Source organism: Schistocerca americana, unplaced genomic scaffold (assembly GCF_021461395.2).
Source record: "Schistocerca americana isolate TAMUIC-IGC-003095 unplaced genomic scaffold, iqSchAmer2.1 HiC_scaffold_24, whole genome shotgun sequence".
NCBI classification, from domain to species: domain Eukaryota; kingdom Metazoa; phylum Arthropoda; class Insecta; order Orthoptera; family Acrididae; genus Schistocerca; species Schistocerca americana.
The window spans coordinates 2600112-2624079 of record NW_025725950.1 but is presented as its reverse complement, the minus strand read 5'-3'; the positions used below and the strand labels follow the sequence as shown (position 1 = coordinate 2624079).

Below are 23968 nucleotides of genomic sequence, written 5' to 3'. Positions count from 1 at the left end.
CCTTGTGGATCCCAGACACTAGCATCCTATATGTGATGTCCATCACAGCTGAGCCACACTGTAGTAAAATCCACCCAACAAACGAAAGATGATTATTCGCCCTCCCTACCATGACCCTCACAAGTTTGTTCCATTTCATATCACATTGCAACGTTATGTCCAGATATTGAAACAATGTGACTTCATTCATGACACTACTAATGCTGGATTCTGGCATTATGGATTAGTTTTTCCAACTCATCTGCAGTAACTTATATTTTTCTACATTTCGGGTTAGCTGTCATTTATCACACCAACTGGGAACTTTGCCCAAGTCATCTTTTATCCTCCTAAATCACTCAACGATGACACCTTCCATACACCACAACATCATCAGCAAACAACCACAGATTACTGTCCACTTTGTCCATCAGATCAGTTATGCACATAGAAAATATGAGTAATAGCGCTCCTATCACACATCCCTGGAATGATCCTAATGATACCCCAGTCACTGATGGACACTCACCGTCGGGATAATGTAGTGGGTTCTATTACTTCAGAAGTCTTTGAGCCACTCACATGTCTGGGAATGTATTCCATGTGCTTGTACCTTTGTTAAAAGTCTGCAGTGAGGCACTATGTCAAATGCTTCTCGGAAATCAAGAAATATGGAATCTGGGTTTGTGAATTTTGTGATGGCAAAGTTAGAGGAGCAATGCATCTGCATTAAATTTTGCGTGAAACTCAAGAAAACCTTTACACAGACACACCAAATGATGCAGGGAGCCTATAGCGATGAGTGCTTAAGCCATACTTGGTGTTATGTATTATTCACACGTTTTAAAATGGCTTTACAAAAGTCAAAAATAATCCTTGTTCAGGATGCTCTTAGATGTCCCCTGATGTTGCTTGTGTCAGGAACGTCAAAGAAATTGTGTGTGGCAGTCGAAGATACACTGTCTGAGAGATTGTAGTAGAATGTAACATTTCAATTGGATCATGTTATGAAATGACACAGCATCTTGGAATGCATTGTGTTGCCGCCAAGTTCATTCCACGGCTCATGAGTCAAGACCAAAAAAACTTTTGGATCTCACAAATGAGAATGAGATGTTCCTTGCGAGAATAGTATGACCCCTGCAGACTTCTTTTTATTTCCAAAGTTGAAAAGGATGAAGTTTTGCAATGGTAGATGAGATAAAAGAAAATTCGCAGACGGCACTTTATGCGACCCAGCAAGAGGTGTGTCAAGACTGCTCCTGGAAGTGGAAATGATATTGGGAGCAGTGTATCAATTGTGGAGGAGAGTATTTCGAAGGAGACAATCCATAGTAATTAAAAGATAAGCATAGAAAATTTTGTGGACAAAGTTTTGGAATTTTTTGAACAGACGTCGTATGACAAAAGGGCATGCTGAGTTGCCCATGAGCGATGCTTTGTACTGATTTGTGGACATAAACTTATTGGTCTCTATGAAACTGATTAGATTCAAACCCAGAATATGTTCAAGAATTCTGCAGCAAACTGATGTTACGGGTATTGGGCTGTAATTTCGCGGGTCTGTTCTTTCGCCCTTCGTATATACAGGAGACGCCTCTGTATTTTTTTCCCCAGTTGCTAAGTCTTTCTGCTGGGTGAGAGATTCACAATAAATACAAGCTAAGTAAGGGTCCAGTGCCATATAGCACTCTTTGTAAAACCAAATTGAGATTCCATCTGCAACTGGCGACTAATTTGTTTTTAATTATTTCAGGCGTCGGGGATGCTTACGAGGGTGGTTTGAAAAGTTCTTGAAACAGAATAGAAAAAATGTACTTATGTCACTGAAACTTTTTTATTTTTCAATGTACCCTGCTTGTAGATTAATTCACTTGGTCCAACAGTGTTCCAATACCTCGATCCCATCTCGACAATGATTTTCCTCCAGGCCTATAAAATAGTTGTCAACTCAGGCTATCAATTCTTCATTTAAGTGAATCTTCATCCACAAAGAAAAATTTTAAGTTTAGGGAAGAGGCACGTGTGGCAACAATTCATACCTTAGTTTGTGTAATTTTACCATGGCGATGGTACATGCATGCGAGCGTGCATTTGCTTGATGCTAGACGACTTTCTTCCTTATTAAACCTGGCCTTTTTCGCATATCATTTGTTGCAATTTGTCCAGAAGGTTAGCATAGTATTCTCCAGTAATTGTTTGCCCAGTGGGGAGATAATGTACAAACAGAATCCCCTTCTCATCCCAGAACACTGATGCCATGCCCTTCCCCGCTGAAGGAATTTGGTGGCGCATCCCAGAACACTGACGCCATGTCCTTCCCCGCTGAAGGAGTTTGGCGGCGGAGATTCAGCATGTTTCCACTGCCTTGATTGTTGCTTTGTCTCTGGGGTATAGTAGTAAACCAAAGTTTCCTCGTGGTCACAAACCAGCACAAAAGATCTTGTTTGTTTCTCCTAAAACAGGCCAAACATTGTTGTGATATGTCCATTCTCATGCGTTTTTGACACAGCGTCAAGAGTCGCGGCACCCATCTTGTGAATACCTTTCAGATGACATCTGGCAAGCGTGAGCAATTTCATGCACTCTAAATTGGTGATCCTCCTTGATCATTATGCGGACTTTTGCAATGATTTCTAGAGTAGTGACACGTTTTGGCTGACCTATTCATGGATGATCATCATCTAAGCTCTCCTGACCAAATTGAAATTCATTTATCCACTTGGCAACAGTTGAAGACAAAGGAGCAGAGTCCCCTGGTGTTTTCTGGAAATCGGCATGAATGTCCTTCACTTTCATACCTTTCTTTATGAAGTATTTAATCACTGCTTGAATCTCGACCCGACCCCCCGTCCCGTACCGTCGCGTCTTTGCAGATCACTGCACAGGAACAACAACAGAGCCGTGTCACTGCCACAGCTCTCTTCCAAGAGCACTGACATGGGACGGGTTTACAGGCAACAGTCCAATGAATATCATGTGAACAACTTGTGCTAGTGCTGGCCTCTTGTGGTGATTGTTGTTAGGTGTCTTTGTGCTATTGTCAAATGACGGTATGTTTATATGATTCTCTTGCATGAATGATTTCTTAAATGCAAAATTTAAAACATTTATCTCCTACTGCCACCCCAGACTGGTCAAGTGACTTGATGGAATTCTTTGACTCACTTAGTGATTTTACATAGGACAATAAATTCCCCTGCTTCTCAGCCAGATCTTTTGCTGAGGTATGACAGTGGTAGTAACCTTTCCTTGTTGCCATTTGGCATTCTCTTTTGAACCAAGAGTGCAGTAGCTTTTCCTTCCTCAGTATTTTCCAAATTTCATTGTTAAACCGCAGTGGCTCTTTTGCATCCTTAATTCGTTTACTAGGTACAGACTTGTTGAGAGTGCAATTCACGATCTGTTTAAGGTTTGACCATAATCTCTCTACGTCCGTCTTAATGGAACTAAGTGATGTCAGTTCTGTCTAAGTAAGATGCTAACATCTGCTTATCTGCTCTTTCTGGCATGAACATTTTCCTAGCCTTCTTGACTGATTTATTAATTTTTGTAACCTTAGTTGTTATGATGTTATCATGATTATTAATCCCCATCTCTATGCTGAAGTCATTGATGATATCTGGCCTGTTTGTAACTACAAGGTCTAAGATATTTCCATTGCATGTGGCATGGCAAACTAGGTGCTCAAGACAATTTTCGAAAACCACATTCAAAAGTGCTTCACAAGATTGACTGCACCCCCTGCAATGAAGCCATAGGCTACCATCTATACTCAGTAGGCTAAATTAACCTCCAACTAGTATTGCATGATCTAGGTATTGACGTGCTACTGTCTGTAGACTTTCTGTGAATGGCTCCAAAACTGTCATAGCAGAACCGGGTGGCTGATTAAAACATTCATTAATTAACTTGATTTCACGTAGACTTGTTATATGCAACCAGATAACTTCACTGTCACAATCAGCTTTGACCTCAATAGAGACAATGGACACTCCCTCTCCTACAGTGTCTAACCTGCCTTTCCGATATATATTCCATTAATCACTAAATATGTCAGAGCTTTCTACTCTGGGTTTCAGCCAGCTCTCAGTCTCTGAGAATAATTTGAGTGCGAGACTTTCCTTGATGGCAGTAAATTCGAAAACTGTGTTACAAGTACTTTGACAACTGATAAAATTTTGACAATCTACACTGGAGTGAATTCAAAAGATAAACCTCAACCAACATTGAATGTATCTTGGTGATAAAGAGCCCAAATAAATAAATAGATGATTTTATTCCATTTCATCTGATTGAATGAAACACACACAGCATAACTACTCAGAAAACAACTATAGTGCTGATTACATTTACTATCATACATGTAGCACTCTGAGAACATTTCACCTTGTCATAGTAGTCCTGTGTTTTGGAACTAGGCAGTGCTTCATTTCACAAAGCGAAAGGAATAGCTTGTGTAAAAAACAAAAGAAGGGGAAATAGTGGTTGCTGGTGTTTTTAACACTATCATTCAATTTAGTTCCTATTGTGAACTTTGCAGCTAGGATATGTAAATGCTCTGAGACTGCTATTGATAATATCTTTATGAACAAATCTAGGGGAAAAACGTCATATCGCAAAACCAGTAGTAAATGGACTATCTGATCACGACGTGCAGCATCTTGTGTTAAATGTTGAAACTTGTCAGGATAAAAAAATATTAAATCTGAGTACAGGAGGATAATAAATAAGCCAGAAATTGAGGAATTCAGGAAATTGCTCAAAGACATGAACTGGAGAGATGTTTACCTGACTCAAATGGAAAATGCAAAGCATTTATTAATAAAGTTACCTCCTCTTTTGAAAATTGTTTTCCCCTAAAGGTAACTCAGATCACACAGAAGTCAAAAGATAAACCATGGATTATACAAGGAATAAAGATATCATGTGGGGCAAAAAGGAGACTGTATCTACTATCTAGGAACGTTTCTGATATTAGAATTGTAATGCATTACAAAGAATACTGCAAAATATTGAATCAAGTAATCCAGAAATCGAAGTAGCTTTATTAAGAGAAAATGATAATTGTATCGGGCAACAAAATAAGAACTGTTTCAGATATAGTGAAGACAGAGAGAAGTGGGGCCAAAAAGGAAGTGGAACAGATAGCTCTAAAAGTAAATGAGACTTTGGTAACAAGTGCATGTAGTGTTGTAAATCTCTTAAGCAAGACTTAATTTTTGTTACTGACGGCTCGGGGTTATCAGGTTCGGTGAATGGTGCAATGGAGTATCTGGGACCAGTCTTTGAAGAACATCGTGTAGAACCTATTCGAGGAACTTTGAATTCCAACCATTGCTTCTCAGTATACTTACTCCTTAATGAAATTTGTTGCAAGTTATATATCTATATTTCCAACAAGTAGCTCAATACATATTATCAATACTAGGAATAAGAAAAATCTACATAAAGACCTAAAATCACTTATGTTGGTCCAAAAGGGGGTCCAATATTCAGGAACACACATTTTCAATAAATTACCAGCAACCATTAAAAACTTGGTTTCAGATAAAGCACAGTTTAAACAGAGTTTGAATGACTTTTTGATAGGCAATGCCTTCTACTCTATAGATGAATATCCTAACAGAGACTGTTAGGCCAGCTTAAGTAAAAATATGTTAGATATAAGTTTTGACAGCACTTGGTTGCAACAGTCAAAATTAGGTATTTTGTGTATGATAAATTTATTAATAGTGCATAACAATGTTTCATTCTGACAGCGTATTAATTCTGTAAATATTAGCTTTTCCAGTTTATTGTATTGTATTCACCTATTTTGACAATCTCATGACAAATGATCAGGGTAGTATTCATTATATTAAAATGTTTTGTGTTATACATTCTGACATGTTCCACACCCTCGAGAATCATCTCATTTTTTCGGTGTATGTAATGAAAACTGAATCAAATCAAATCCAATCACCATCTCTCATCATGTAATAACTTCACTTCTTCTTCTTCCCTTGTCGTCTCCTGTTTTTCCAGTACTCGTCCATCTCCTCCTCATGTTTTTCCCCCTTTATTCTATTCGTGTTGTTCTCAATCCCCTATTTCTTCTGCATTGAAAGCCTTTTATTTTTATTTACTTACTTTTTTTTATTGAGGTGAGTCTCTACGGACTGCGTGGTAACAACCGACTTCACTCTAGTGTCCAGGTCTTGTTCTTGCTCCAGCTTTGACTTCCTGCCAGTATCTTCTGAGCCCCTGCAAGAAGTGCCTTTTTATGCTCTTCAGATAATGGTCCTCACTGTCTTTCGGATGTTGATGCCATGTTAAAACCTTGGTAGTTGGTCACCAATCTTCTAAATTTGTTCCTTTCAGGAATTTCTCTCTGAGATACCAATCTGCTTAAGATCTTTTTCACATTCTTTGAACCATCTCGGCCTCGTTTTCTTAGATGGGATGAAACTCCATATTCTTTTTGTTAGTCGATCACCGTCCATTTTCATGAGATACCATAAAATAACAATCATTTCTTCGTAATGGATGCTGTGATAGGTTCTGTCTTGCTGCACGAGTCCTCATTTGCTCTCATTCGCCATTGTCCATCGACCCATCTATTACCTTAGGATTTTCCTTAATATCCTACACTCACGCTTTTCCAGCCGCTCAGCTTACCTTGTCTATTCGTGGTCAAAGATTTGGATGCTTATAAGCCCTCAGGTTTTACAACTGTATTATAATGTTGGAACTTGGCCCATATACTCATAGACTTTTTGTTATAAGTATTCTTTGTCAGTTGGTATGCTTGGTCTAACTTCCTCATCCCGACAATTGCTTCTTCTTTTAATCCATTCTCCAGGTGGATGACTTCACCGAGATACCTGAAATTCTTAACTCATCCAATTTTTTCCCAGGTTGGTTATCATCCATTCAGGTCCATCACAGATGTTCGTCATATGTTTTGTCTTTTGAATAGAGATCTGGAGTCTAACTTTTTTCAGCAATTTCTGACAGCCTATTTATCTTGTTGACTGCTGACTCTATGTTGTTAGCAAAAATGGCTAGGTCAGCCGCAAAATCTAAGCAGCCAATGCACACCCCTTTGTTCTTAGGACCAAGTCTGAACCACTCTTCATTTGTTTCTCCTTGGGCTAATAACTTTCTCCACTCTTGAATGACCTTTTCCAAGACACAATTGAAAAGGTTCAGATACCTCACCCATAAATTTAATTTTTGACACTGTGTTAGTAAGAGTTTGTTTGATCAGCTTTCTTGATGTATTATCCACCCCAAACTTTTCCAAAATATTCATTACTGCCTGTCAGTCGATGGAGTCATATACTTTCTGAAAATCAACAAATATGACCACATAGTTATTTTTCCAATTTTTTTTGTACCTGATCATGCTCTTCAGGTTAAAGATCTGTTCTGCGCAAGAATCGCCCTTTCGGAAACCAGCTTGATAGTCCCCAATCAGTTGGTTACAATGATCTTCTATTCTATTCTGTATCACTTTGGAGAGAATCTTACATGGAACAGATACTAATGAGGTACCCTTATAGTTATTGACATTCTATTTATCACCTTTTTTGTGTATACGATGGATTAAAGCTGACTGCCATTCAGTTGGTATCATCCCAGCTCTCCAGATCTCCTCAAAAAGTTGGACTAGTATATCTAGAGTTTCATTATTTGCCAGCTTCAGTAGTTCCACCACTATTGAATCCTCTCCAGCTGCCTTATTATTCTTAAAGTTGTTGATGATCTCTTTGGTCTCTGCTTTACTAGATGGAGATGAGGGGTAGTTTGTGGATTGGGGCACATACAGGGAATCTTTCTTTCGGTTCATCACAATTAAGTAGGTTTTCAAAGTAACGAGACATTATCTTGCAGTTCTCTTTGTTGGTCAGGCCGAGTGTGGTGTGCGTACTGTAAGATCTTCAGTACACACACCATCAGATTATTTGACTTGTTGCTCTAACAAAGTAAGCGAGTGTCAGCAATATGTCTCGTGGTCTTATCATGGCATGTTTATCTTCTGCCATTAGGTCAGACGATAGAAATGCCACTTGCACACTTAGAGTAGCAGATTGATGGTGACCAACTTTAAATAGAACTTGATTAATTTTCACACACATTTATTAAAATAATAACAAATATAAAAATTATTTAACTTGGTTCTGGATGCTATTTACAATTGACAATCTGAAGTTCCTTTGGTATTGGTACGTTAATCTTATTCTTACATATATCTCGGATACTTGACAAAAGTGTCTATACATTTATCTTCATGGCTATGTACAGGAATATGGTAATCTTATTAGGCACAGACTGGATCTTGACTATGGACTGGCACAGACAATTGTAGAACTCGTACAGACTGGTACAGACTAATGCAGACTGGTACAGATTAATGCAGACTGGTGCAGACAAATGCAGACTGACTGATCGAAGGTCTTTACACCCGTTATAATACCTCGCACGTTCATGTATCACTGCGTGAGTGTGATGCGCGAGGAGAAAGTGTTCTATGTTAGCAGCAATCTCATTGGCTGCGTTACATATTAATTTGCGGATCGGCGGAAGCAGAATTTGGTCCGTCTCTATGGCAGCGCCATCTCGTAGTGGGGAGATGGACGAGTGCTGCGCCTGCGCTGTTGTGCTTAGCGGGGCGCACTCTAGTGGGAAATTTGTGTACGCGCTGAATACGCGGAACTATGTACACAACACTGAGCTTTCCATTTTCGTCTCTAAAACAAAAACTAGGGGCTTGGTATCCTTTCAAATTCGATTTGAACGTCTGATAGAAGTCTCTGACATTGTTTATCTGGAAACGCTGATCGATCTGTTCTAACTGCTGTTTCTCATGCAGTAGAGTTCTGGCTGCATATTTTTGAACTTCATGGAATACATCAAAATCATCAGGTCTCCTGGTAGAGTTCCACTATTTCCATGCACTTGCTGTTTGGGCCACCACCTCACCACAAACCTCATTCCACCATGTATGATTCCTCTTTTTAGCTGTCAGGATTGTAGTATTAGCTGCTTGTTGGATCATGGAGGCAATGTCTGCCCATTTATGGGATTCAACTGTCAGTTACTGGTGGCATTGTTCCAATACGTTTTGATTGATTTTGAGCTTCGCAGTATCATATTTATGAAATTTATTTCCGGTTTTCACAGTCTTATTGAGAGGGATGAAATTAATTTTGATCTTGGAGAGGTGATGATCCTTTTACATTCAGTATGTTATCTGTAAAAAGTTTCTTTCTATTATTTCTGATTGTTTGATGTTGTTTCTTTCTTATTTCTGTAATCCATGCTATCATTGATTCCTTCTTCCAGAACTACTCATTCAGTAGAGGTCTCTAAAAAAAGATTAATCTTCTTTTAGCCATTACTTCTGATATTTTCTCAAAATTTTTGTATATCTCCTCATTACTTCTCATTTTCCAGCCATCTGTAGCTTGTATTGCAACCATTATTTTCTAATAATGCTCCTTTGTGGAACCTCTGTTCTGTCCAGCTTATAGTTCATCATTAGGCATCCTCATCCATGTAAACATCCTGGTCATACCACTGTGGGATAGTGTTTAAATTTGTTTTTTTTAGTTGTACATTTCTTGTTGTAAATATCCTTTGTCAAACGATTTGCTCTTTCCAGTTTGCTGACTCTTGCATCTACTGTTAATTCTTCTAGTCCATTTTGTTGTACAGTTTGTCCAATATATTTAAATTTACTTACTAATGCTATTTTACATTTTTGTTTTTCTAAGAATGTTGATGCATTGTTTGAAATTGTCATCAATGTTGTTTTTTTGGCTGAAATTTTGGGACCAACTCTCTTTGCTATTTCTTCCAAAAGATTTCTTTTAATAACTGTCTGTCAGATTTTTTGAAAGTATATCAGAATCATCTGCAGAAGCCAGGCAGTTTACCTTAATTCCATTTGTTTTTCGTCCTAAAACTATTGGTTCAATTTTGTGATTTTTTTTCTCCAAATTCCAATAACTTTCTATTTTTTCTAGAATGTAGTTTTACAGCAAAGGTGATAAACTGTCCCCTTGTCTAACACCAGTTTTTATTTCAAATGGTTGAGATACTTCCCCCATAAATTTAGCTTCAGTCACCCTATTTGCTAGTGTTTTGAGGATTATGTTTGCTTTAACACAAAATTCTTTGATGATTTTACCCATAATTTCTCTGCCTACCAAATCAAATGTTTTCTTGAAAGCAATATGTGATACTATTATTGGTTTGGTGATTAACAGTCTGTGGAGAATTATCAATTTTCTAATAAACATCTGTTCTGTGCAGGGTCTTCCCTTTCTAGAGCTCCTTGAGATTCTCCCAGTTATTTGTCTAAAGTTTCTACAACTCTGTCCAGAGAATTTTTGATAATATTTTGTATACCACTGGCAGAAGTCAGGCATCTCTGCAATTGTTGACATTTTGTGTGTCCCCTTTTTTTCACAGCTGTGGATTAATGCTTTCAATAATCTCTTCAGCTTTCCAAATGTTCTCAAACAGCAGTTGTAGATCATTTGTGTGTTCTGACTATTTCAATAATTTTGCTGTAGTGGAGTCTTCATTTGTTGCTTTGAAGTTTTGGAATGATTTGATGGCTTCATGAATTTATTGTTCTGTTAGTGGAAAATCTTCCTCCAGATGTTGTGGGACTGCTATTATATATTGCTACAATGTGCTGTTATTGTTATTGTTGTTGTTGTTGTTGTTGTTTGGTTGCCTGTTCTTCAGCACTATCTTTCTGTTTCGTTTATCTATTTGCCGCCATTTTAGCCCATTTACCGGTATTTTCAGCTTGTTCTTCACTTATTTGACCTTTTGGTGGCTCCTCTTGAAGAGATCTTATTTCTCAGCATTTAAAATTACATCATCTGCTGCTCTTTCGCATCTGAATTTCATCATGTCCAGTCTAGTTTTTTCATTCATTTAACCATCCATCTTCCATGACTCAAGATCCTAAATTATCATCCTTATTTCTTGAACAGTCTCATTTCTCTTTTTACATTTTCCAGATGAAGAAACTTTTGGTCCTCAAAGCTAAGATTAGTATCAGTTTTTTTATTTGTTTCTGCCTATGGCTGCTATATCTCTTTAGTTAGAATATTTTCTCTCTCTGTATTTGATTATAGTCTAAGTCTGAATATTTTTATAAGTACATTTATTGCTGTAGCAATGAGTAAAATAAATTGTATTGCACTGCCTGTAGCATGTAGCACCATTTTGACTGTTAGTCCTCTTGCTGTACAAAAAGTAGCTTTGATGATTACTTAATGCAAGTATTTTGTAAGAGCTGTGGAATGGTTAGTATCTGTTTATATTTTTCTGATTAATTCAAGCTCGTCAATGCACATCCTGTGTTAAGGAAATATTTGCACTGAATTTACTGTGTGTTAAATATAAGCAGTGGATCCATTGGGGTAGTCTTTTTGGTAGAAATATGTCAAGGTGAACAAAACAGGAGATGGTGAAGGAAGAGAGGGAAAAGATCAACATTTGCTTCTCATCAGCAATATAACTGGGTTGAAACATTCAGTGAAAATTATCTGTGACAGGAAGTTGTCAGAAATACATTTTTTGAAGAAACTTTATGTTTGTATAAGCATTTATTAAATTTAAAAATTGGATTTCATGTGTTAATACAAAAGGTAATGTTTTGCATTGCAGGCATGCTGAACCTGTCAAAGATGAAGAATCGGCCAATGATTCTTATTGGAGGATAACAGTATGTATAACTTAAACTTGAGATTCTTGAAAATAAAGCTAGTCAGTATTTCTTAACAGTACTGATTTAAATACATCTAAAAGATCGCTGTTACCTAAATGAAAGTTGACGAGCAAAGTCTTAGTGGACATTTGTATAAATTTGTCATAGGTGTTATTTACAAGAAGAGTAGGTGGTGGTGGTTAGTGTTTAACGTCCCGTCGACAACGAGGTCATTAGAGACGGAGCGCAAGCTCGGGTTAGGGAAGGATTGGGAAGGAAATCGGCCGTGCCCTTTTTTTAAAGGAACCAACCCGGCATTTGCCTGAAACGATTTTAGGAAAATCACGGAAAACCTAAATCAGGATGGCCGGAGACGGGATTGAACCGTCGTCCTCCCAAATGCGAGTCCAGTATGCTAACCACTGCGCCACCTCGTTCGGTCAAGAAGAGTAAATAGTTTCAATAAGAGTAAATAGTTTCAATAGGAATGTGGTGAGACATTTAACAAATGTGATGACCACACATTAATAGGACCTTGTAACACTACCATTATGATATTAGTATGCTTTTATGTAAATAACAGAAACCCTGTCTCTATGTTGCCACGTATAACCCTCTTACTAAAATTTAGTTTAGTTTCCAAATAAAATACACTGTGGACGGATAGTCCTGTTTATAGGAAAAGATAATCAATAGAGTTATCCTTCTTACAGGATTTACCGTTTGTTGCGTCTAATGGATAAGTAAATTGGACTATTCACTTCTTTTCCTAAGATCTTACCCAGTGGCTAGATAGAAACACAGTATGAATAATAATATACTGAAGCTAGGACAACTCATTTCCAAGTTCATTTAGTGGTTTAAAACATGTACTTAATGGTCACCAACCTATCCTGGCAATGAAATAGTGAAGTATTGGAGAAGCAGAAATGTGAATTTTGCCTACTTTCTTGCTACTGTTTAGTTTGGCTCTTCGAATAAATTACCCCACTTAAACAATTTTGGGCTACATCTTTATACATTATGATTTAAAAAAAGAAAAAGCCCAGTACATAACTTCAAGGAAGGTAAAAAAAATTAGCCGGGGATGGGGGGAACAACCTTTAGATAAGCACTTTCCATAATCAAGAAACTTAAATACTTAGACACTAAAGCACACACTTTTTAACTGAACATTTCACTTAAAGAAAACCTCTTTCTTGGTGGAATTTACTTTCAAAAGCTATTATTCTTTGAACTAATTCTGTATAGCCATCTAACAGGTTCTAGTAACTTGGCTTCACTCTGATTGAATTTTATGTAAGCAAACTATAACACTTTGCAATAGTTAAGAAAACATTTTTATTATTTACACTAAAGCAATTTAAATGGTGCCTCTTTATATTAACTTGGTACTTCACTCTGATTGAATTTTATGTAAGCAAACTATAACACTTTGCAATAGTTAAGAAAACTTTTTTATTATTTACACTAAAGCAATTTAAATGGTTCCTCTTTATATTAACTTGGCACTTCATAAGTCTGTAAAACAGGACACTCGGATCAATCAAACACCAGGAAGGAACCCTATACAGATGTATGATTAGGATGAAATGACAGGGTGAGCCAGTTTCCGTAAATTTCAAGAATGATTATTAAATCACAGTTTAAATTAATGGTTCATGCTGTACAAAGGTAAAAATAGAAAAAAAATCTTATCTGGTGGCTATAGGCTTGGGTTTGGCGAACAGTTATGACGGCTACACTACCCACACTATGGCCTGCAAGTTTCTTGCTGTATGGGCTCAATTTCTCTTCTTGGCTTCATTCAGTTTTACATACAGTAGCTCAACAACTCGCAGCTATGCTGTAAGCTGTTTGCAGTCTTCAACCAAGGCATTTTTATGAAAATTTGCAGGCAAAGCTTCTGCTCCACAAAGGAGTTACCTCAATCACTGCTGCCTACAGACTGTGTGACTTACTTCCCACACTTGCTCAAGGTAGCACGCCAATTCGCCTTTCGCACCTTTTCCACTCCCCACAGCTATTTTCGTTTCAAACAAAAGCACACTGGCTTTTACATAACACCTATTTCTTACATTGTTCCTAAGCATGACCATTTCTTAAATTGTCAAATTTACATCAACATGAACAATTTATACACACAAATATTTTTAAATACAAAATGTTATCAAAACATTATTTAGACCCTTGGTATCCTTTGTAGAGGACTTGGGCAGGTTTGTCCCATCCTAGTACACATTATTTTGTTACCTCCCTTCAGATATTCCATTTAGCTACATCTACAATAATTCCCAATGTTCTGCCTTTTGAGGTGTCCAGTGCGGGTTGTTTTTATTTTTTATTTGATATGCGTATTCCATAGATCCGTACATGCGAGGGATTCGCCTGGATGTGGAACGTGTCAATACAATTGTACAAATACAATTAATGCTACAGAATAGTAATATAATTCAATGATATAGATATTACAAGCTGTCATTAAACTAGTATAGCAATTCTCAACATAACATTATAACTATAACATTAACACTATAACATTAACATAATATTGTATCATCCATCTAATAACTAAGAGACTAAATACATCTATTATTAAGGGAGGGCATTACTTCTGGAAAAGAATTCATCTAACGAGTACAGTGGATGGTCGAGCAGGTATTTTTTTAACATACCTTTGAACAGCGTTTCATTTTCTATTGTACATTTAATATAATTAGGCAATGCATTAAAAGTCTTTATAGCCGCATACTTTACTCCCTTCTGTACAAGTGTTAAATTTTTTAGTTCAACATGTAGATCATCTTTACCTCTAGTATTGTAGTTATAGTATGAACAATTTGTTTCATACTGAGCATAGTCTTTATTAACTACATTCATCAGAGAGTATATGTACTGACATGTTGTGGTCAGAATACCTAACTGTATAAAAAGTTTTCTACATGAGGTTCGTGGAGGAACCCCACACATGATTCTGACTGCTCTCTTCTGAGCATTTAAGATTTTTTTTGAGGCTGGTGAATTACCCCAGAATATTATTCCGTAACTCATTAATGAGTGAAAGTACCCAAAGTAAGACGATTTTAAAATGTTGATGTCCCCAAAATGAGTAATTATTCTTAGAGCAAAAGTTGCTGATGAAAGCCTTTTTAGAGTAAGGGACACATGCTGTTCCGAGTTGAGCCTACTGTCAATGTGAACCCCCAGGAATTTAGTGGATTGCACCTGTTCTAGTTCCTGGTTGTCATGAGCAATTACTATACTTTCTAGAGTTTTATTTTTGTGTGGAACTGTATAAAATTAGTTTTTTTAATATTAACTGAAAGAGAATTAATTGAAAACCAAGCTGTAACTTCTCTGAGTATATCATTAACATCAGTCTCCATATCAGCAGTAGACTGACCATCAACGACAATGCTTGTATCATCAGCAAACATTGTGAATTCACAATTTTTACTAATGGACAGGGGTAAATCATTAACATATATTAAAAACAGCAAGGGTCCAAGGACAGATCCCTGGGGAACTCCATGCTGAATTTTGCCCCATTCAGAATCCACTAGATTAGGAGATCCTTTGTTGCAGCCATGTAGAACCACCTTTTGTTTCCTGTCTTGAAGATATGATTTTAGCCAGTTACCTATAGGCCCTTTGATTCCGTAATGATAGACCTTCTCCAAGAGTATCTTGTGGTTTACACAATCAAAGGCCTTGGAAATATCACAGAAGACACTAACTGGTGACTTCTTACTATTAATAGACTCCAAGACATCATTTGTGAGTGAATATATGGCACACTCTGTGGAAACCCCTTTTTGAAAACCAAACTGTCTGTGGTTAATAATATTAAGTTTATCAAGATGTGCCACAATCCTGTTATACACTGCCTTTTCAAGAACCTTTGAGAATGTTGTTAAGAGAGAGACAGGACGATAATTTTTTACATCTGTAGCATCGCCAGACTTGAAAAGAGGTCTCACAGTGGCATATTTCATTCTCTCTGGAACAACTCCCTCATAAAGAGACATGTTGCAAATGTGAGCAAGTACTACACTTACATCATTACTGCAGGCTTTCAACAGTTTATTAGAGATGTTATCTATACCTGAAGATCCTTTACTTTTCAATGAGTGAATTATTTTTTTTATTTCATTAACAGTTATGGGTGTTACATTTATATCATTAAAACATTGTGGGAGGTTAAGTTTCAGAATATCTAAAGCTTCTCTTAGGTCACCACTGAACCTATTTGAGAGGTGACACTTAGAAAGTGGTTGTTAAATGTGTCTGCTATCTGTTTACTATCAGTTATTTCCAAATCGTTAATTTTTAGGACAGCAGATTTTTCATTGTCAGATGGTGAAGTACCTGTTTCCCTCTTTATTACATTCCAAATCGTTCTGATTTTATTGTTTGAACAGTTAATTTTAGATTGCATGCACATACTTTTAGATTTTTTAATGACTTTAGTTAAGATTTTGCAGTATGTCCTATAATATTTCATCTGCAGGGGATTATTGGATTGTCTAGATATTATATACAGTTCCCTTTTTCTCTGGCATGATATTTTTATGCCCTTGGTGAGCCATGGTTTTTTGCTTGATTGCCTGTTCTGTAGTCTACAGACCTTTTTTGGAAAGACATTTTCAAATATATCTGATAATTCATCAGTAAATAAATTATATTTTGTATTAACATCATTTGCAAGATAAACATACCTCCAGTCAGTCTCCCGAATGCATAATTTGAATTTTTGGATATTTTCCTCATTCATGTTTCTAATGGTTTTCCACTGTGCACTAGCTTTGTTCTGATTTGTATTAAAGTTGTCAATTGTGAGTATTTGCCCATCATGATCAGAGAGTCCATTTATGACTTTTTCAACTTTGATGTGATTAGTTTTACTCATATCTACAAAGATATTGTCTATTAGAGTGCTGGAAGTGGCAGTAGTTCTTGTGGGAAAACTGACAGTGGAGACAAGGTTGTAGGTATGCATTAAGTTTGCAAACTCTGTCTTAGAAGATGAGCTTCCTAGGAAATCTATATTAAAATCTCCAGTCACTATAATGTCCCTATTTTTTCTTGTGAGATACAATAGCACAGAATCTAATTGTTTCATGAATACTTTAAAATTACCAGATGGAGCCCTGTATACTGCTACGATTACCAGTTTCTTGTTACCTTCTACTATTTCTGTGACACATGCCTCAAAGTCTTTCTCTACACAATATTTCTCTACATCTATTGTATCAAAGGACAGGCTGTTTTTCACATAAATAACTGCCCCACCTTTGCACATATGCTTTCTACAAAATGAGGTAGCTAAACCATAATTTGGTATATTGAGCATTTCAATGCCAAAAGTGATATGGTGTTCTGTCAGACAGAGAATATGAGCACAATTTGCGCCTGTTGGTTCATCAATAATTACAATAAATTGGTCTAACTTACAGAGCAGGCTTTGAATATTTTGGTGAAAAATTTTGAGCTCATTTTTAATTACATGATTAGTTGTGGTGTTACCATTGCTAGGACTGAGTTTTATTACTTTTGACATACCAGTATTACAGGAACAGTTTTCTGCAGGGAAGAGGGAGCTGTTGTGCTGGTAACACCCACATTTGTTGTTATTAACTACATTACTTACATTCTGATTGGAACCTTCCCCCTTCTGCCCCAGTACCATAAAAAATCCCCATTTGCAGCTGAGGACTTTCTTGATCTCAGGCACATCCTATGTGGAGCAGCTGCAGTCACTACTGTTCTCCTTTTTGCCATAGAGGGTGGATCTCCTGTTGGTGAGGTTTCTACACTGTCGGCTTGTACACTTGATCCTGTGGGGGTTGGTGTTGCTGTTTCTGCTATTGATGACTGTTCTTCCTCCTTAAATGCTGCTGCTTCACAAGTTGGCGGTGGACTAACGTTTCCCACTTGAGTTGTAACTGCTGGTGCTGTCTTGCTTTTGTATAAAAGACCTGTTTGTGTTGATTCACATACAGGTGCTGCTGCATATGAAGTCTTCCCTTCAGCTGTTCCATTAGGTTTGAAGGAGTATTTTGACGACACTGTATGTATTTCTTCCAATGGTACAGTTTCAATGGGCACAGGTGCTTTTAGAATGATTGGAGGAGTGGTGTTTTCAAATAGTTTGAATGTTTCTGCTAATAATGCTTTAGCGAGTACACGTTTTCCTAGCCAGTTCCTGTGCATTCCATGCCGAGTAAAATGGTTTCTCTCTTCGGAATTACTGTCCAAAAACTTCACGTCCTTGAATGCTTTGCATACCTTTTGAAACATTCTGTTTGTGAATTTGATTTCATTATTTACACATGAACTGTTTATTAGGTCATGTCTATATGGGATGCTAACGATGATTGTTTTTCTTGGCGAGATTCTTTTCAGTGCATTTCGCAATGCTGTGATTGCATTTTTCGACTCATTTTTATAAACATCGTTAGCTCCAGCAATAATTACACAAACATCGTTTGGTTGAGGGCTTAAATCTTTAATTATTTGCTGGAAAGGAGCCCCGGGTTTTACTGTGGCAGTAACGGAAAATTTAGATTGCATATTCGTAAGAATAGTGGCTAAATCTCGTCCATGGCTGTCTGCAAAGATATAAACTTTTGGTTTTGTCTCGTCTTCTCTCAATAATTTCGTTTGTCGGTGTTTCTCTTGTGCAATGGGCGCAAACGAGTTTTTCGTAACTATAGCAGATATTGGAGCACTTTGAATTTCAGTAACGGTTTCTTTGAGAGTGTTGTAGTTTTCACTTTGTACATTTTTCACAAAAGGATTAAAATCGACATTCAAAGAATTAATTAACGATTCGATGTCATTCATATATTTTTTAGCTATTGCGAGTTCTTCTTTCAGCACATCAGAGATGAGTTCTTCAGTACCAGCATTATACATCTTGACTGCACTTTTTCGAGCACTGCACTTAACAAAGCCACATACACAATTCGGATTTATCACTTTTCTGTTGTTCATACACGATAGATGGATCCATATATGTGAAAAAGAGCACAAACAAATACCGCTATGAATACTGTTTTGGCAGACTATGCACTTTAAACTAAATGTAATACGATTTTCTATGGCACGATTTACTACTGCTTGCACACTCGACGCCACTTCCTGGGTGTATTGTATCGAGTTAGCTTTTTCAAATTTCCATGTGGGTTTATCAATGTATTTTGTAACTGATATTTCAGCACCAATGATAACTTATGTGAGCCAATGTACACTCCTTGAAAAATGTTTCAGTACTACTATTGAGTGATTCAGTGGTAATTTGTTCTCATCAGTGGAAAAGATGGATGGGTAAGGTTTTGTATCAGTTTCCATCTGCCTGCCCAAAACGTTTTAAATTCCTTGGCATCAAACTTAGATAATTTCTTGTGTGTTGATCCATTCGAACAATGGTTCTCTATTTTTGTCTCTATTTATGTATCTCCGGGTTGTGTTTTGGAATTAAAATCTTAAACATATACGTGCTGTCTAGTTGCTGTGTGTAAGACTAGTGTCAGACACTTTCCGTTAGGTGATTTGTGGACTGATGTAATAACCAGGCCTTTGAGTTTTATTCTAATTACTTCTACATCACTAATTTTCTGACAGCTTAAGCCAGCATAATCCAAGAGCTGTTTCTTTTTTCATTTATTGTGGTAGCACCTAACAATTGAGAGGAGTATTGATATTGCTTTATATTGCGTAATCTTGCATGTAGCTTCTGAATTATCACCTAAATGCATTTCCTATAGAGCTATAATACTGATGGCATGCTCATCATCTAATTTGCTTTGGTAACTGCATTTGTCACTTGTTAATCCTACGTTAATTTGCATAATATGGACACCTAGCCTGATAATTTTTGACTGTAAGCTCTGAGAAGTGCTGGACCATCTTTTGTGTACAGTTTTTGCTGTATGCTCCTGCAGTCACACTGCCTTGGTGGACCATCTCGGGGGTTGTCTACATGCCACACAACAGACTTTTTGGTGTCCCTTGTGAATGATTCACTGGTAAATATCCTGTCCCATACACTTTTGTTTGTAGACAATACTTCTGTGTTAGCTGAAAATAGAGCCAGGAAGCAGTAGTCTCAGTACCTCAGAGAATTAGTTTCAGGTAAAGTATATGGATCTAACATATCTAAAATGCACATGGTTTAGTTTGGAAACCACACAAACACCCAAATGTACACACCCGCAGTAGCTGCACGGGGTGGGGTGGGGGGGTTGGGGGGGGTGGGGGGGAGGGGGGGGCAGAGTGATTGGAGAAGACAGTACATTGTCTGAATGGGAAAAGATTGGTGGGTACAGAAGAGAGAAGGGAAAAGGTGAAGTGATACAGTGGGAAACAAATTAGCAGAGGTTTAGGTCAGGTGGATGGCACTAGATGTGCTGGAGAGACAATTTCCACCTGCGTAGGTCAGAGAAACTTGCACTGTAAGGGAATATCCAAATGGTATATCTAGTGAAGCAGTTGTTGAAGTGGTGTACAGCCTCTTGGCAACTGCAATGTCAAGTCTGTGGTTTGCCACAGTTTGGTGCTGGACATTACTGCGAGTGAACAGTTGGTTACTTGTCATCCCTACATGGAAAATTGTATGGTAATTGCAGCATAGCTGATTTTTAACAGGTTGCTTTTGCACATGATCGTGCCTTTTATATGGTGGGAGATTCCTGTGACTGGACTGCTGTAGGAGGTGGTGGGTGGATCTGTGGGACAGGTCTTGCACCTGGGTCACTCACAGGATTAGGGGCGGACAAGGATGTTCTCTAGATTGTGTGGGCAGTGGAACATTACTTTGCAGGAATAGGGTAGTATCTTGAGTATAGTATACCCCATCTGAGATAGCCAAAGCCCCAGTGAAGGATGTGGTTGAGCTTTTCAAGGCCTGGGTGATTAGATGAGTGCTGACCATTGTCTGGTTAGCAGGGTTACAGGTGTGAAATGAGGAGATGGCACGGGAGATCTATTTATGAATGAGACGGATAGGATACTGTGGCTCTGGTAGTGCTATTGCCATATTTAGACAACTTCTGCTTTCCACTGGGGATAGTGAGTCCACGTGTGACAAGGCTGCATGGAAGAGCCTTTTTGACATGGAATGGGTGACGGCTGTCAAAGTGGAGGGAGGTACTGTTGGTGGTTGGTCCATTTGACATGTATTTATGGATATCGATGTCTAGTGATATGGCGCATTGAGTTGAGAATAATCAGGTTAAGATGATTTGGGAGTAGGTTTTTAGGTTATGGAAGAAGCAGTCTATACCATGAGTCCAGATCATGAAAATGTCTCAATTACTCTGAATCAGACAATGGGTTTTAGGTGTTGACAGGATAGGAAGGACTTCTCCTGATGGCCAATATAAAAGCTGGTATAGGATGGCACCATGCGAGTACCCATGGCAGTACTACAGATTTGTTTATACAGGGATAATCACTTAAAACCTGCACGACAAACATTGCAGAAATGGAAAGTGCTATTGATGTGTGGTTTTCACAGAATGGATTGGTAGTTGGGGGCTTATGCTAGTAACCAACCAACAGGTTGTAGTGATATTAGAAAGTGCATTTTTTGTGCAAACATAAACTTTTTTAAATGAAACTATGCCTATCGGTATTAACTAAAAGTAGGGTAAATTAGTCTATCAGCGGTGTTTGTTGCAGGAGTCTAGTGTGAGCCATTCATGAGATATCATATTTTGAAAAGGTCCCACGCCAACACTTGTACATTAGCTGTAAAGTTCCCACACCAACACTTGTACATTAGCTGCGGTAGCACACACCAAAGAACAGTCCAAGTCCATACACTAGTTATGTGGATTGTGACCAGTAATGAGACAATTGACCATCACAGGCTGTGTTCAAAATGAGCACTGGCAGCACCAGTATATGCTCCCATTCTGGTATGGAAAGACTGCTGCACACAAACCAGTATTTCAGCAGGGACAATCCGACAGGCTGCAGTAATACATCATTGCATATCATCAGATGTAGTTGGTATGCCCTTGTAGACAGTCTTTCAGCTTTCCCCATAGAAAAAAAGTCTGCAGGCATGAAATTTGGCGAATGGATCAACCGAGATACAGGTCCTCTACATCCAATCTAATGATTTGTAAACAGTTTGTGAAGCCATGTTGTACTTCGTGCACTGTGGGTTGTACAGCCATCGTATTGGTACCACAAGTTGCTCCTAGTCTGCAGAGGAATCTCTTCTAGCATCCGTGGAAGATGATTTGTTAGGAGGCTGTGATACTTGTGCACATTCAGTGTTTTTTCTAAGAAAAACGGGCCTATGAGCTGATGGTTCACTGCCTCACACCACACGTTTACACTCCAAGGATGCTGAGATTCCACCTGCCACAGCCAAAGACAATTGTTAACAGACCAATTGTGCTTATTTCAGCACTTTACCAGGCCACGATTGTTAAAATTTCCTTCACCACTAAACAAGATACATGATACATCTGGAGTATCCTGTCTTAATGGCCATGTATGGAAGTTAACACAATTCTGTTGATCAATTCCATGCAGCTCTTTATAGAAAGGGATACACCTATATCAATGGAGAATGCATAGGACACTTGCCCGATTAATGCCATTTCCACATGCGATTGTGCAAGAGGTAACATGTGGATCAACTACTTGTTTCATCTGTTATGTTGCTAAGAGTTAGGCTATGACTTCCACATAACTGGTTGAAGAGGTTGCCTAGCAACTACCCACACACACAAACACACTGTAAGCAAACAACATCATACCTAGCAACTACCCACACACACACACAAACACACTGTAAGCAAACAACATCATACCTAGCAACTACCCAGATTGAGTGGCACAAACTAGTATTGGTGTGGAAACTTTTAAAAATACTGTATCTCATTGACAACCTGTACTAGAATCCTGCAACAAACCCCACTGACATTCTGATTTACCATATTTTTAGTTTGTTAATGTCAGTAAGCACAGTTTCATTTAAAAAGTGTACATCTGCACAAGAAAGGATTTTTACAATATGTTGATTGGGTAACAGTAATGAGTCCCTGTCTACCAATCCATTCAGTCAAAGCCGCAAATCAATAGCACTTCATACTTGTGGTGCGAGCTTTAGGCATTTCACCCTGTGACTTGGTCTTCGGAAGTGAAATAATTGTGAGTCAGGATGTGTTTGGGGAAGGGGATTTGGAAAGAGGTGGTGGTTTTGGTATCAGGAGGATGTTTGGAAAGTGAGGCCATGGGCATGGGGGATGTTGTAAAATGATGTTGCATCCATAGTAACCAGCAAGGAGTCATGTGGTAGCAAAACAGGAACTGCAGAAAGGCGGTGAAGGAAGTAAGCACTGTCTTCACTGTAGGATGGGAGGTTACAGACAATGGTTTGCATGTGATGTTCAGTGGGAGGATTGTACCCAGCCACAGTTGGGCAAGTGGAGAGACCTGTGTAGTTGGGTTGGCGAATAGGTAAAAAGGAAGGAGTGGTGTGAGGAGGGAGATAGATCCAGGAGTCAGGTTATGGGATGGACTTAAGGTCTTGGAGAGCTGCTGGAGTCTTGTTGGAATTCACGGATGTGATCATGGTTGTAAGGTTTGTATGCAGAGGTGTTAGAAAGTTGGTGAAGACTCTCAGCCACATAGTCACTATGATTCATGAACACTGTGATGAAGCATTTATCTGTAGGAAAGATGATAAGGCACGGATTGATTTTAAGGATATGGGTAGCTGTGTGTTAGATAGGAGTGATGTTGGTCTCACTAGGGAGGATTTAGGAAAGGAAAGTAAGGCCGGGTTAGAAGTGATGAATTCCTGAAAGATAACCAAGAGATGACTGGCTGGAATGGGAGGTTCAGGGTGGGAGGGAGGCTGGAACTGTTTTAAGCAAGGTTCTATGTGAGGTTTTTGTTGGCTGTTATTAGTGGGATGCATCATCATCATCATTTAAGACTGATTATGCCTTTCCGCATTCAGTCTGGAGCATAGTCTTGATCTATTTCAACAGTTTTTATACCCCTTCCCTTCCAACACACACACACTAGCCACCAAGGAAGAGCCTACAGCTTTGATTCAACCCCCCCCCCCCCCCCCCCCCCGCCTCTTCCAGTCATACCCTCATACCTCCCTAACGCACATTGAAGAAATTTCAGCTGCAGAGATTAGGTAAGGAAAGAAGGTCCTTTACAAGTCCAGCACACTTGAATTTAGGTTTTGGGCTAAAGGTGAGGCCTTTAGAAAGTACCAAGACGTCTGCAGGGCTA

The 23968-nt window shown here is 38.3% G+C and overlaps 1 protein-coding gene across 1 annotated transcript in view; it reads left to right on the top strand.

Annotated features, from left to right (window-relative positions):
* The window catches only part of LOC124575364 (molybdenum cofactor biosynthesis protein 1-like), a 72688-nt gene extending 52961 nt beyond the window's left edge, over nt 1-19727 (top strand). The window contains exons 7-8 of the mRNA XM_047131169.1: nt 11656-11713; nt 19620-19727. Coding sequence (XP_046987125.1) covers nt 11656-11711 — 56 coding nt within the window. The 3' untranslated portion in view covers nt 11712-11713; nt 19620-19727. The remainder of the gene's footprint in view (nt 1-11655; nt 11714-19619) is intronic.
* Nucleotides 19728-23968: the final 4241 nt, after the last annotated feature.